The sequence below is a fragment of the Argiope bruennichi genome, chromosome 11 (genome assembly GCF_947563725.1).
Source record: "Argiope bruennichi chromosome 11, qqArgBrue1.1, whole genome shotgun sequence".
Lineage (NCBI taxonomy): Eukaryota > Metazoa > Arthropoda > Arachnida > Araneae > Araneidae > Argiope > Argiope bruennichi.
Window position 1 is genome coordinate 24,587,897 of NC_079161.1, and position 17,302 is coordinate 24,605,198.

The 17,302-nt window shown below is 28.1% G+C and overlaps 1 protein-coding gene across 2 annotated transcripts in view; it reads left to right on the plus strand.

Annotated features, from left to right (window-relative positions):
- The window catches only part of LOC129957010 (cytochrome P450 3A9-like), a 44,789-nt gene that overhangs the window by 478 nt on the left and 27,009 nt on the right, over positions 1-17,302 (plus strand). Inside the window, exons 2-3 of one of the 2 annotated variants that reach the window (XM_056069115.1) lie at positions 11,124-11,220; positions 14,646-14,698. In XM_056069115.1, coding sequence (XP_055925090.1) covers positions 11,124-11,220; positions 14,646-14,698 — 150 coding nt within the window. The remainder of the gene's footprint in view (positions 1-11,123; positions 11,221-14,645; positions 14,699-17,302) is intronic. The other variant, XM_056069116.1, reaches the window with a different exon arrangement.

A 17,302-nucleotide genomic window follows, 5' to 3' on the forward strand; every position in this document is an offset into this window, starting at 1 on the left:
GTTATACCAAGCATTTCGCGACCTGTTTTATCAATGGGCGACCCAATACCAATCATTTCCCGATGTGTTTTAACAATCGACGACCCAATACCAATCATTTCCCGATGTGTTTTAACAATTGGCGACCCAATACCAATCATTTCCCGATGTGTTTTAACAATCGGCGACCCAATACCAATCATTTCCCGATGTGTTTTAACAATCGGCGACCCAATACCAATCATTTCCCCATGTGTTTTAGCAATGGGCGACCCAATACCAATCATTTCCCCATGTGTTTTAGCAATGGGCGACCCAATACCAATCATTTCCCCATGTGTTTTAGCAATGGGCGACCCAATACCAATCATTTCCCCATGTATTTTAGCAATGGGCAACCAAATGCCAATCAATAGGCAATTTATTTCTGAACACTTGCTGGTGTCAAATTGAAATATAAGTTTAATGGTTATTCAATTTTCTCAAACTCTAGAAACTAGTGTCATAATATTTAAAACTATCATACTTTCAAAATTTTGTCAAAAGCCTGAAAATACGAGATATTTTGAATAGTTTACTTTTCTTTTTTACCTATTAATAATAGTGTTTGTTATTTATTTTGATAAATTTAAAATTCCATAAAATACTTGTTTTCGATAAAAATTCATGGAAAATGTCATTCTAACAATTCTTCCAACTTTTTTTTAACTATTATTATAGCATAGATTTTACCACAATTTTACCCTATAAAATGTTTAAATGACATTTTTTTACTGTTCTTTAAAAAAAATAAACAAATGTTAAAATTATCTGAAATAATTTTAAATTTGATCCCCTGAACATCTATCTACATATAAGATTTATTTCCTTCATTGATATTTCCTATTTATTTTCATTGTTTAATGCATGGGAAGAAATGTTAACATAATCAAAGTTTCAATTATATAATTAATCAGTATGATTTTAACTGATATTAGAAATTTAAAAGTAGATGTATTATATATATTGCCTATATCATTTGTTTTTAAAAGCTATTTTATAAAAATTCGAAACAGAAAAATATATAATTCCTATTAAAAATATATATATATATATATATATATATATATTTTACTATACACACTTTTATATTGCTTAATGTGAGCAATAAACAAATAATTCCTAAAGAATAATGAATAAAACACAAATTCCTATTTTAACATCCTAAAATTTAATGCATTGGTTAAAAATAGTTTCAAACACTAAATTATATAATTCCTATTATATGTTTCTTCAATAGAAAATATTTTACAAGCACAAATTAATAAGTTACTTCAAATTTCTAATATTTTCATAATTTATGTTTAGTGAGGTTTAGATTTGTAGCAAAATAACAAAATTTGATCAATGTTAAACCCCGAATATTTCACAAATATGTTTCATAAAAATTCCATATACAAAAATGTAACGCTTCTTTCAATTTTACTGATTCTATTTACTATTGATTTTACAAAATTACTTCATGAAGAAATTTTATACCTCATTATAAATTTTAGTGTTAGCTATTGTCCAATAGATAACATTTTACAAGCACAAAATAATAATTTACTTCAAATTTCTAATATTTTTTTTATTATCTATGATTAGTTTGGTTTTATGGCACAAGAATTAAATTTGATCTTTGATTAACACTGAATATTTCTCAAAAATTCCATACACAAAAATGCAGCACTTCTTTCAATTCTACAAAATTCCTTATATTTACTATTAACATGTAAAGTTTCTTCAAGTTGTAGAAATTTTACACATTATAAATGTTAGTGTCGGTTGATGTCCAACATACAACATTTTACAAGCACAAATTAATAATTTACTTCAAATTTCTAATATTTTCTTGATCTATATTTAGTTGTTTGGTTTTGTAGCACAAGAACCAAATTTAATTAATGATTAACACTGAATATTTCACAAAAATTCCATACCCAAACATGGAACACTTCTTCCCATTATAGGAAATTTTATTTACTATTAATTTACAGAGTTACTTCATATTGCATTAATTTTAAACCTCATTATAAATGTTAGTGTTAGCTAATATTCAATAAACAACAATTTACAAGCACAAACTTACTTCTTATTTAATAACTTACTTCAAATTTCTAATATTTTCATAATTTATGTTTAGTGAGGTTTAGATTTGTGGCAAAATAACCAAATTTGATCTATGATTAACTCTGAATATTTGAAAAATATGTTTCACAAAAATTCCATGCACAAAAATACAACACTTCTTTTACTTATACGAAATCTTATTATTAACTTACAAAGTTACTTTATTATTATTAACTTACAAAGTTACTTTATGGTGTAGAAATTTTATACTTTATTACAAATGTTAGTGTTAGCTAATGTCCAATTGATAACATTTTACAAGCACAAATTAACAATTTACTTCAAATTTCTAATTTTTTTAAAAATCTATGATTAGTTTGGTTTTGTTTCATGGCACAAGAACCAAATTTGATCTATGATTAACTCTGAATATTTTACAAAAACTCCATACCTAAAAATGTAAACACTACTTTCAATTATACAAAATTTCTTTAGACAAATATTTTTTTAATTATTATTTTCCCCTCTTTATTTTTAGGAGAAAAGAAAAACGACTATGCAAAACAATTTCTTTACAAAGACCTTCATTAAATAATATTTTAGAAATACAAAGTAAAATAATAATTTACTTGAAATTTTTTACTGAATTTTCTGTAATGACTTATACACCCAAGCAAAATCCTGAAACTATGACTTATAATTTAGAAGAATAAATAATATTGACACAAAGTAATTTATAAAAAAATTATTTAAACTTTATTTATTATGTAATACTTGAAGAGTTTGAAATTTCTAAAAATCCACACACATTTATATAAATATTCTATATATGTATAACTGAATCTTCAGCTACATATAAAAAATTATACATTTATTTATACATTTCATTTTTCCTTTTTGCTGAACCTAGAAAACAATTATAATAGTAATTGAGATTTCGCTTCATTTAAAAGTACAAATAAAACATTTGTTGACAAGTGGACATGAGTAATTAACAAGCAAAAGTCTTATAGAACTTCATAAGCATAATATTTTTGTTCTGATACTGGACTGTGTAAGCAAACTTTATAATAATGTTTAGGATAATAAAGAAAAAAAAACTCAAACTAATGGGAGTAAAATTTATGTTACTGTTATATGAAATGCGAAATACTTTGAAACTATTCATATAAGAGAACTCAAAAGTGCCTGCATAATCTCAAGTTTTAAAGTTTTTTTTTTTGAAGTTTAAAATAAATACATTCTGCTAAACTTTTTTTTAGCCTCATGTCAAAATAAAAATAATTACACAAATGTTATTTCAATACCAAAATATAAAAATGTTATTTAATACTATATTAAACTTCTTTCATAGAAAAATTGTAAATGAAAAGGAAAATTAACTAAGCTAAATAGAATTAAAATCACTTGAATTGTCAGTCTGAAAAAATAATGAGGTTGCCATTAAAAAAATTTATTCAAATTATATAGAAAAATAAAATTTGTACAAAACAAAATTTATGCCTTTCTAATTAAGGCAAATAAGTTTTCAGATAAAAAAATCAGAAATTAAAATTTACCTACTTGTCATTCAAGCCTATCACATTACAACATTTTGAAGTTTTACTACATTTTTCACGAAAAGACATTACATATTTTGGCACTTAAACACATACATCTGATAAATCCTTGATTGCTTCCACTGCTCTGAGTAATTGCAACTGACCAGAGAGAAATTTTCTGATTTGGAATATCTTCAATTCTAAACAAGTTCTTAGGATATAAAGTGAATTGGGAGATATAATTGTTTTAAATTTCCTTCTGATGTTCCAAGTAGGTAGAAACCATACTCCGTCACATTAATTATAACTTCCAATATTTTGCTCTTTCTTTAAGTCAGGAATAGAAACTTGCACAGTAGTTTCCAAAAAAATATTGAGAAATTTTTTTTTGTTTATATTTATAGATCAATTTTAAAATTTATTTTATCTTTAATTGCATTTTCAGTTTTGAAACCAAGGTTGCACAAAATTTTTATTTCATTGAATGAGAGATGTATTTCATACTTTGCCAGGTTGTCATTTGGCATTCTATAGAATGCTTAGAAAATGTATGAAATACAAATTGTTTCATACATTACTGGCTTGTTTTAGGCATTATATACAATGCTTGGGCATTCTATAGAATACTGGATTTCATATTTTGCTGGTAATACATATAAAGAATTATACATATACTTTTCTTCAAGTTCACTCTTCTTTTTGCAGATTTGATGAACCTAAAAAACATATTCCTTAATTAGAATAATGATTGAGCTTTCACTTCTTTTAAAAGTACAAATAAAATATTTGTTGACAATTGGAGATATGTAATTAAGGAGTAAAATAGATATATAGAAATTCATAAGCTTGATAATGTTTTCAATCTGATAAAACTATATAGGCAAATATTATAATAATGTTTAGGACAATAGAGAAAAATAATATAAACTAATGGGTGTAAAATTTATGTTACTATTTTATGAAAGGTGAAATAATTATAAACTATTCACATAAGAGTATTCAAATATAACTACATAATTGCAAGTTTTAAAGATTTTTTTTTTTGAAATTTACAATAAATATATTCTGCTAATCTATTTTTTTTAGCTTTATGTCGAAATAAAAATAATAACACAAATGTTATTGCAAAACCAAAACATAAGAACGTAATCTAATATTTTTTTAAAACTTTTTTCATTAAAAATTGTTGTTAACAAAAGGAAAGGCATTGTAAATGAAATGGAAAAATATCTGCAATAATTTAAGAACAGACACACACACAAAAAAAAGATACGAAATAAAATCACTTGAAAAGAATACAAACAAGAAAAGAAATGATAATCGTAGTTTACGCCTAACGCTAATAATATCACGTGCAACTCCATGTTAAGCAACGAGTTCGAACGGCTTCAACAAAAATAATCTTTTTTATTCACTATTTAGAATAAATAATATATTATTTACAAATATATAATAATAAAAACTTTACACTTACCAAGTTTCTTGAAATGACAGTATGCGTTGCTGGTTGAATTTCAAAATCCAATACACGCCAGGTGATTCATGGGAAATTTCTAAAATATGTTCGCATAGCGCCACCTAGGAAAAGCAACTTTCCCGACATCGAGGCGATTATGGGCCGATTGCTTTGAGCCGGTCTTTTTCACTAAGTCGCCGTAGGAGTTCGCCCCGATGAAAAAGCGATCTTCAGAGGCGACAGAAAAAAATATGGTCAAAATCCGATGTCGCGCCAATGCAAAGGTGACATTGGCAAAATACGGGCGGCGTATATCAGATGGCTGCGATGCTTGGCCAATCGTTTAGCGACTTCTCTTGCTGCTTGGGTATTTAATCGCTAATCAGAGATGAATACAGTTATTCTAATTATATTTAATCGCTAATCAGAGATGAATACAGTTATTCTAATTATATTTAATCGCTAATCAGAGATGGATACAGTTATTCTAATTATATTTAATCGCTAATCAGAGATGGATACAGTTATTCTAATTATATTTAATCGCTAATCAGAGATGGATACAGTTATTCTAATTATATTTAATCGCTAATCAGAGATGGATACAGTTATTCTAATTATATTTAATCGCTAATCAGAGATGGATACAGTTATTCTAATTATATTTAATCGCTAATCAGAGATGGATACAGTTATTCTAATTATCTTTAATCGCTAATAAGAGATGAATACAGTTATTCTAATTATATTTAATCGCTAATCAAAGATGAATGTAATTATTCCAATTTGATTTGTTGCAGAAAGAATTAAATAAACTAACTCATAATTTTGTGCTTCGGCTTTTTCTTTGGATACTAGAAATGTATTTAAAAGCGAGAGATATTGTATTAACCCTCCCGCCCCAGCTACGTATCCCGCGATTTTCACGGGTTGACAATCAGTCCATTTTCTTTTGCATCCTGCGATTTCGCAGTTTAAAGTGTTTATTTTTACGATTACAGAATTTTATTATATTATTATCGTGTAACATATAGAATCAGTTCACTTTGTTTGAAAAATATTTCAACTTATTTGCAAACATCGCATCTACATAATGATTTTTATAGAGTTACGCAGCTTGTGGGTTAAATACCTAATAAAGGAATAATAAAATAATGAATATTACATTAATATTATTTAAAGTAAGAAACATTAGATTTAAAAGTTTTCTTTACGTTTTAATAAAGTTTTAAGTGTAATACATTGACCGAATATTTTTTGTCCGAATTTGATCATAATTAGCAACATAAATTTTTTTTTACCGTTTTATGACTGAATGACATTGTAATGACTATTATATAAAACAAATTTCCCAATAACGATCCATTACACATATTTAAATTCTATATTTACATAATTTCTAAATAACTTATAACACACAAATTTAATGCAATGTCACCAACTAATGAGATATCAGCATAATGAAGATAAATACTACAACTTTGCCTTCTCGTTTACAAAGAGAGAGAACTGCTGCCAAACAAAAATTAAGTTTCTTGTTATTAATAAATCAACATCCGGCTATCAATATCTGAAGACTCATTTTTGGATTCATGCCTGTTTGTTAAACACATAATTGTCCACAAAATAGATGAAATTACATAAACTGCACATCAACTATATATAATATTATATTTGCCCTTTAGAGTTTTTAATTTTCCAGGCCATATTGACTGCCTTCTTTCTGCCAGATTCCATGCCAACCATTCGTTCATCAAAGACATTTTTATTAATAATATTCGACACTCATACTTATCAAATACAGTTTATTTAATTGTTAAACTAAACTATTTGAAATCGTTTTCTGATTTTGAATTTTCATTCTATGTTTATACTTTGTATACTTTGTTCAAAAGAATATAACATGTTTTTGGAATTATATCCGTATCTGAACACAATTACTAAAAAATGCTTTGGACAAGTCGGATGAAATTTGGCTAAAAACAACATTTATAGACTTCTAACAAAATCTATTAATAAGAAATCTGTCTATTCGGCTGTCCGAGATAAGATTTGATATAAGGACTAAAAACAACATTTGTAGATTTCTGGCAAATTTGGAACAAAAACTATTAAGAGGAAATTTATCTATTTGGCTGTCCGAGACAAGAGAAACAATCTTCACAAAATGCAAAGAGCTAGATAAATAAAATTTGGTACACAGATTCAGCATCGAAAATGCAGATTCTTATTTTTCAAAATCAATTTTGAATCAAATTTTTCTAACAGTTGACCATCTTTCGATCGTTATTGTCACATGCATATAAACGCAATGATTTAAATAGATGAAATTTGGAATGGCCTCTTGAGATTGTAAATGTAGTTCTATATAAAATGTTGGTCCCAATTAATTAAGGAAAAGGCGATCAAAATGCGCATTCGATTTTCAAATATTTTTGTAATAACCACAAACCATCGATGATTCGCTAAAAAATTTACAAAATATAAAAAATTCAAATATTTAAATAAATACATTTTAAATGAATTTCATTCAGAGGAACTATGCTTGTTTGTTTGTTCGACTGGAAATGAAGTTGATAAATATAAAAAGAGCTAAACAGATAAAATTTGATACATAAGTCAAGCATCTAAAACATAAAATCATATGAAATGTTGATCTAAATCTGTCAAACAATTGGCAATCTGTAGGTCTGAATGAATGACATGGTTTTGTTTGATATGGAATTTAAAATAGCTAGCTTATCTCTCAAAATCTCCGCCCATTTTTATTATACACAGCTTCACAGTGAAGAGCAAGAATTTATTGATATTGATACTGCTTCAACTACACGCGTTTAAAGTGATAATATTGTCTTTATTACAATAGCAGCTTAAGGTGCCATTATAAGTGGGGGAAATTGCTTCAAAATAAATTATTTGGCTGCTTCAATGGTGATTAGTTAGGCATTTAATTAAAGGAAAAGAATTTTATATATTTTCAAGTATAAAATGTTTATAAATTGCATAACATTGTTTCAACTGCATTTTAAAACTGTTGCATCAGCATTTAGCACCAAGAAAATAATATAAGTAACATTTCCCTAATTACCAAAATGCTGGAACATCAAATTCTTTTAATCCATAAAATTGATATGGAACTGAACAAATTCGTTTGGGTGAAAAATAACGCTCATAGTTGTAAGAAAAGAATTTTAATTAAACTGATATTTACAAAAAAGGAGTTCTTAAAAAATGTGAATAAATTATCGTTAGCATTTTTCACAAGAAATTGTTAATTTGAGAAGTTCTAATCAAATCTCACAAGCGACAAAATCAAACAGATATTAAAAAATTTAAGAATAAACTAAATAGTTTCGTATTTGTATCAGAGAATTTTTTTCAAAAGTTGCATTTGAAATAAAACGCAATGCAGTTGTAACGATACATTTTCCGGCGAGAAGTGTTAATGCGTTAGTCTTTCTTTTATTGTCATCTTTTCAACAAATAACCAGGAATATTGTCACATTCTGCTCTTTACCCTATATAATAAATATCACTTAACTACTTTATATTCAAAAACCAGCGAGAATGCTTTCCCCGAAACTAGCTCGCCACGAAACGAAACATTTTTTTGTGTGAATTCAACATTTTTTCTGGATCTGTCGTGTCATTTTTGGCGAGTGTTTTAGCACTTAATCCCTGACATGCAATTTAAAGAATGCTAAAATCGAATTTGTGTTTTAGACTCAATTTTCTCAACGGATTGAAATACAAATTTGACACAAAATCACAAATGTACATACCAAATTTGATATATTTAAGTTACTGCCTCTTTGAGTTATTGTGTTTATATATTTCTAAACGTACAGACCGACAGACTGTTAATCCTTTGTAGGATTTGACTCAACGCATGACAGATATCAAGACTAGAGATGTTAATTATAAGCATCGAAATTTATCTATCTAGTTCTCTTCGTTTTGTAGATATCGTGTTAAATTATATTCGAACAGCTGGACATACAGACTTCCTCCGAGCAGATTTTGCTCAAACTTTAAGGTGTATGTACACACTTGAAACTTCGAAAATCGTTCAAAATATCGAATATTTTTTTATTGCTTAATAATGTTCTCTGATACCTTAGCTTTCAAACGATACCAAGAAGTTGTCAATATTCGAAATATTTCTCGAGTTATAATTATTTTTCTTGAGGTGCTTTCATTAATAACTGTAATTACGGTTTTATTAAAACTCATTTTATGAAGAATGATATTTTCCCACTATGTTGCTTCATTCAAACAGTCATAACTCAACAAGAAATGAACCAAATACAATTATTTATATATCAAAATAATCTGTATGAAAGAGTGGATGTTTTGTGCTTCAATCAAAGTTATATTTATAGAAATAAATGTTTAATAGCTATTTAAAAGTTAAAATGACAGAAAAAATCTCGCTTTTTCTATTCACCGTTGATGAAAAAATTGTTTAAAAAAACTATATATTTTTATAACTTGATTGAGGCAGACAACATGAACACTCATATTAGGCATCATTTCCAACTAGAATTGTGTTTCTGTACATATTAGAATTTAAGATATCATGTTTCAAAAAATAGGCTAATTAACTCATTAAATATTATTTAATTAATTAATAATTAGTGTAATATGGTTTTTTCTCACTGAAATGAGTTTAAACATATATTAATGACCTACTGTAAAAAAACAGGATTTTTAAAGTTAAAATTTAAAAAAAAATCTCTTAATTGTGTTCGTACACCTTAAACCAAATTTGTAGATTTCTATCAAAGTCGTATACCAAATTTTTTTTCACTTAGATCAAAGTATTTTTTTTTTTTTTTTTTTTTTTGTTATTTTTGTCACAGACAACATTTTTTAAAAATATATTTTTCGAATTCGAGGAGATCTAAAAAATTCGAGGAGATTCGTCATAATCTCGATTTCGAATTTTTTAACGATTACTATATTTTCTCTCTATATGAGAAATATATGAGAAACTAATTACTTGTCGCATATTACAGAGCAAGTTGAATATATGCTACAGAAAATATGATTTATATATATAGGCAAAGAAAAAAAAGATAAACTATAGGCATGCTCACAGTAAAAAAAAAATTTTTTTTAATATATAAGAGAGTTATTATTCCTTAGAATATCTTTAACTTCTACATAACGACATGTCTTATGATGTGTGACCTAAAATGGCTATGATTATGCGATATCTGAAATACTTGAAAATTATCTATTTTGCTGATAAGCTATCAGTGTTACTTTTTGATTCGTTAGTTATTAGTTAGTGTTACTTTTTGATTCGTTGATTTCGTTATCATATCTATACTATATTAACAATTTGATTATTGTGAGAGATATTATTTTCTGCTTCTCGCATATTTTTATTTCTCTTTATAGAAGTTGAACACAAAAGAAAATACTAAATGTTTTCACAAGACAGAGAGACAATTGATAGATTCTGTAACAAAAATTTTTAACCATTTTTTCTCCCACAAGATATATAAATCAATAATAATAATAATTTAACATATGCATTACGTTTTTTATTCCGTACTGTTTGCAACGTTCAGTTTTTAAGTAAACTTTCATACATTTATTTCTGGATAAAAGTTTCCAAATTTTTCACCAAAAATTAAAATTACGCTACGATTTAATAGCAGTTCTTATCACTAGTGAAAAAAAGGAATTTCCAACAATTTTAAATAGGTTATTAAGATTATGTACCTATTTAAATAGTTTAAAAAATGAGTTTCAATGTTGCCAACAATTTGACAATATTAATTAAAACAAAATATTATCAGAATGGTGGCAACATTGAAATACTGTTGGTATATTTTAATTAAATCAAGGAAAAGTCAAATAAATGTAAACAGGAATTAATATAAGATGCCGGTATAAGAGAAAAAGATGCTTGCCGTTGACAAACCGAATATCATGGAAGAAGAAACTTTTTTCTGATTATTCTCACAGCACTTTTTTATTAATTTTGTAACATGATGTTTTTTTAAGAAAACGGATATTTATGGATAACGTTTTGTATTTTTCAGATACAGAAAACGAAGTTTCTCTTTCCTCAAAGATCATGGTATTCCAGGACCAGAACCCAGCCTATTCTTTGGAAACATGCTGGAATTGGCGACAAAAGTCAGTAAACTTCTGATCTTCAACTTTCTCCTGTTTGTATATAAACATTTTTTTTTCTCTTTGAATTAAACATTGGTTCCAAGAACACTATACTTTTCTTCAATCAAACTTTTGTTCTTTTATGCAAACAAAGAAAAATAATCATTTTCAAATGTTACACTCAAAAATGTTAAAAAGTAAAAGACAATTTATTTCAAAGAACGAAGTCACTTTAGTTACGTTTTATATTTCGGATACAACTAAATTTCTTCTATTAGCTTCCCAATTATTGTATCTGTTGCGACATAAATCATAAATACTTTATTTAAAAGTAGCTAACGATTATTCTAATAATTATACATTTTATTTTGTAAATAGTTGTAAAATTCAGATTGGCAACAGTCATATTTTTTGGAACTTTTAATTTATTGTTTAAAAACGATGCTAGAATTTTGAATGAAAATAAGTTGATGTAAATTTGACAATATTATCTATAATGTAATAAGATTTAGTTTTATAGTAAGTTTGTCTGCATTTTATTTTTGTTGATACACGAACACATCTTTTTAAAAAATTATCGTGTTTTAAAATCTCTGATTAAAATGGAAATAAAAAAACTAATGATGAATTAAAATAAAATTCAAAAGTTACTAAAAAAAGTTTATATTTATTTTTACGTATATCTATCATCGTATTATACGTAGTATATGTCTTCAAAAAGTAGTGTAGAAAAAGTACTGTAATCGTTAAAAAAATTCGAACTCAAGGTTTTGAGGAACCTCGACATCCCGAGTTCGAAAAGAACATTTTTGAAAAATGTCCGTCGGTCTGTCTGTTGCAAAAATAGCTCAAAAATGCTTTGAGCTAGTTGGTTGAAATTTGCTAGGTGGTCTTCTGCAAATCTGCAAATTTAGTGTAAATTTGCAGATTTCCGTCAAATTTAGAGCAAAATTCGTTGAGAGGAAGTCTGCCTGTCCGACTGTTCGAATATAAACTAACACGATAATTTCAAAACTAAGAGAGCGAGATGGATAAAATTCGGTATACAGATTTGATATCTATAATGTAGACGCCAGTTAAATTTTAAACAAATCCAAATAAGGGTTGACTGTCTGTCTATCTGTTCGTTTAGAAACATGTAAATGCGATAACTCAAAAACGCAGTAACTTAAATATATTTGATAGATGATTTTGTTTTAATCGATTGAAAAAATCCTATCTAAATCACAAATTCGACTTCCGGATATTATCAAACGCATGCTAGGAATGAATCGCCAAATAACTCGCCGAGGGTGACAATAGATTTAATCAAAATGCCAAATTCACGCCAAAGATTAATATTTCGCAGCTATTGCACATCAGTGCCATGTAAGACGTTCTCTGGCACGAGAAGTTAATTAGAAAGTATGTGACAAAGTTTTAGAGAGACTACTCCCGCTGATTTCTTACTCATCCTCTTGTCTAGTGATCCGATACCAGACAATATAGCCAGACAGAGTTATGCACTTTCACTCACAATGACATAGCATTAGTTGTTTTCCACACTGAAAACGAAGATAAAAAAATAAAGAGGTAATCTTCTCGGCATAATCTCGACTTTCTTCAATATGAATAAAACTCTGATAAAATTAGATTATGCAGAAGTGAAATGACGTCCTTTATTTATGGAGTTCTCAAGATATGTTTAAAACATTTAACCACATAATAGAGTTATATAGGAACTTGAAATGTAACAATGCTTTGTTTACCCATATAAGCACAATTATTTAACCCTTTAAAGGGCCATTTTTTTCTAGTCATATTATGTTAAAATATTTTTAGGCTTGAAATTAGAATGAGAAAAAGGATTCATTTAGCTTATTAGATAAATTTAATTTGATTTGATTCATTAATTAATTTGGTTCATTAATAATGAAGTAACAAATCAAGACACATCATTTTGTCTGAGATAAAGAACTGAAGCATCTAAATTTCTGACTTACTAAAAAAATGTGTCAGAACTTATGCCAACCTACATAATTTCATACAAAGATTGATAAATTTGCTGGGAAGCCTACTTCCCACGGCCTTCGAAAGGGTTAAAACAAGCGGCAGTGGTCTTTCTAAAACTTTTCCTTATAAACTTGTCATGCCAAAGAACGCCTTGTCTGACACAGGCGTACAATAGTTACGAAATATTGACTTTTGACGTGAATTTAGGATTTTTACTGATTCCATTTTGTTATCGTTGGCTTAGTTATTTAACGATAAATTCCTGGCGTGCCGTTAAAAGTATCCGAAAATCGAATTTGTGCTTTAGACACGTTTTTATTAATCGATGAAAACAAAGATTTTATACAAAACTGCACTTGTCAGTTGGTGTAAAATCTCATAGCTCATTTGATATACTTAAGTCATTGCGCTTTTAAAATAATCGCGTTTACATATTTCTAAAAGTACAGACGGACAGACATGTTGGTTTTGGTTCAGAATTTAACATATGTCTACAATATAAATGTTAAATTGAGTATTAAATCTTATCCATGTAGCTCTCTTCATTTTGAAATTACCGTGTTAACTTATATTCGGACAGACGGACTTCCTCATAACAAATGTTACTCAAAATTTGATAGAGATCTGAAAATTTGGTGTAAAATCCGTATACCAAATTTCTGCAGTCTAGCTCAATGCGCTTTTGAGTTATCTTTGTCGGACAGACACACGGACATTTTCAAGAAATGTGTTTTAAGAATTCAGGGAGATCTAAAGCATGGATATTCATCAAAATCTGGAGTTCGAATGTTTCGACAATTGTTATACTTTCTCTATGCTACGTATACAAGAAATAAATGACCATAATATTTTTAAACTTAATATTATATGCACTGTTATAAGTTTTCGGTAGTTAAAAAATATACGTACGTTAAAAATATATGTATCATTAGTGTTTCATTAGTTCCTAAGGCTCCGATTGCCTTTTGCTCTATTCGTAACGCCACATACAGAAAAATAAATAATGAAGTTTCTACAGTTACTTCCTTATTTTGTAAGTAAATAATTGCACGTCATAAAAATTTATTATCTTCAATAAAACTAGTTAAATATATAAAGAAGTGGAAACATTTATTGGCAACATTGCTTAAAAACAATTAACTTCAGAAAATTCCAGAAATTGAACGCGCTTTAATTTTTTTCAATGTATAATTCTTCAAATCTTTATCTTTGTAACTAGATTATGAGCGTTTCTTTTTGTTTCGTCTTTGTTTTATCGTTTAAAAATAATCAAATTATTTTGAGATTATATTCTCTTTATTACAATATACGTTTTATCTTATTTTTGCACCTTTATGATATATTATTACTTTAATTTCATGAAAAAGGATCCTCGTAAATAATATTTAAAATCTGCTTCTAATAAATGATATTCAAAAGTGTAGAGCATTTTTTTTTTTAATTTCCTTTCGCAGACCCCAATAAAGTGCTTAGATGAGTGGTGTGAGAAATATGGAAGAATTGTGGGGTAAGTGTGTTTACTTAAATAGATTTTTTCTTATCCATAAAGATAAGATTTTATACGCCCCCAAGACAACATTTAATTTTACCTAAAAATAAAAGAATAAAATATAATGGAAAATTAATGTTGCTTTTTGAGTTCCACTTGCTTATAAAGGATGCATTAAATTTATATGAAAGTGGTGCGCGGCTCATCTTTTGAACTCGAATGCTATAATTTAAAATGTAATAAACATCCATATCATTACTTCATAGGTTGAATACAGTTTTTACGTCAAATTAAAATCAAATCTGATCGCTATTTAGAAAATAGATCATGTACGTCTATGCAAAAGGAGAACTTAAAATCGATTTTTTTTTTTTTTTATAATTCAGATTGTTCTGCAGCTTTAATTTATGGTTGGATGTATGAAAAATTTACTCGCAGGCTATTTCAAAATATGCGCTCAATCATTTGCAATGAAGAATATTTAGTTTCGAAATAGTAATATAAAAGAAGAATTTATATAAAAACATAAAAATATAATAATAGAGCGCTAAAAGATATGTTGTTGTTGTGTTGTTATTTATGGCATTTGCCATAAACAAGCCCGCTGACGAAGTTAGCGATTTTAAGCCGAGTTTGTGCTTCTGAGGGTAAAAGCCCCTGAGGGCAGAAGTTTGTCTTCTAGCTCATATGAAGATGACACTCACTTGTACAACCCATTTTTACAGGGGCTCTTTCACACACCTCACAGATAGAACACAGAGTAAAGAACAACCATGCCCGAATTAGGTCTCGATGGGATGCTCGGTTCACCGGGAAGACGCACTACCCTTAGGCCAGGACGCCGGCGCTAAAAGATATTTATTTCCTAAGCAGCCGCGTCAAAAGTTTAAATGAATCAAATCTTATTGCACATTTTCTCTCGATACATTTTTATTTTGACAAATGCTTAAATAATGCAGTCAGCAATGCGCTTTTATTTTTTGACAGATTGAAAATTTCAAATATCCCATTTATTGTAATCGTCAAAAAAATTTTGGATTCGAAAATTGGACGAATCTCCACAATTTAGGCTTCTTCAAATTCGAAAAACACATTTTTGGAATGATGTCTCTCTGTGAACCTGATAGCTCAAAAACATTTTGAGCTAGACTGGTGAAATTTGATACATGATCTTTACAGTAGATTTATAGATTTATATCAAATTTCGAGGGAAATACATCTGTCTATCGGAATATAAATTAAAACGATGACTATGAAATAAAAAGAGCTCTTTCAATAAAAAATTTAGCTCACAGATTTAACAGATAAAGTACAAATGTAAATTATAAAGTACCTAGCAAATTTGAAGTGAAAGCAGTCTATCGGTCTATCACAAGTATGCAAATGCGATAATTCAAAAACACAGAGACTCAAGTATATCAAATTTGGTATGGGATTTTGTAATCACAGTTATAGCTTTGTGTCAAATTTTGGTTTAAATCGGTGGAAAAAAATATGTCTGAAGCCCAAATTCAATTCTGATATATTATTAATCGAATGCTAGAGAATTATCACCCGCCCTCTAAAAAACGCCAAATATCACTTGTAAGTAATATAATAATATTGTCACGTAGGTTCCTTAGTGTGGAACTCAATGACACACACAAGAAGTAGAGCGAAACCAATTTATTAACTCAACTCTGAACTGAGAATACAGTAACTGACAAATCTTCTGCTTTTATACAAGCAGGGAAAGTTCCAGAATACTTTTCTGGAGACAGTCAGAAAAGTCCAGAAGATTTGTCTGGTAAACTAAAGAAATGTTCAGTATCTTCTGGAACATGAAATAAGGGAAAACATAAAATCAAGGAATTAAGTATTTACATATACTATTAATCGCATTGTCTCTAGCAGGATTCGAACTTACGATCTCTTGATTAAGAGATCAGTGCTATAACCATTCGGCCATGGAGGGTTGACTGCCTCTTTTCAATGCGGCATTATGCTAAATTCATGATAAAGATCTACATTTTGTAAATGCTGTTCTCCAATCCCGTGTAATGTTTTCACGGTCTTAACTAGGGTGTGACGGTTTTTCAAACCCGGTTTTTTTAAGTAAATTTTTCACATTCGAAAACCGGTTGTTTAAAGTAAGAAAACCGGTTTTCCGAAATATTCCAATTTTTCAAAAAAAAAAAAAAAAAAAATAGAACTGATTTGTCTAGCAGCTGGGGGCTTAAAGCGATGAGATGCGAATTTATTTTCAAATGTAGGTATATTTGAACTTCTGTTAAATGAACTAAAAAAAATGAACACTGAAATAAGCTTCAAATTATTATATGCTTCAGAAGAACGAATTCAAAAAAGTAGAATTAGCGAGTCTTTTGCTGTATTCACACAATTATAGTTCAGTGGAGAAATCTGTGTACTTTCTTTAGTTTCAAAAACCGAAATTATTAAGTTATCTCGAAAGATATTCTCTAGATTATTTCCAAATTCTTATGTGGAAACCGATTCTGATGAAGAGCAAATCTTAGAAACTACTCGTCAGAGTAATGCTTTTTTAAAAGAAGCCATGGGAAAATCAATTCATAAGTTTCTTGAAGACCCTGAAGAAAAACTTGCAAATCCAAAGACACTGAA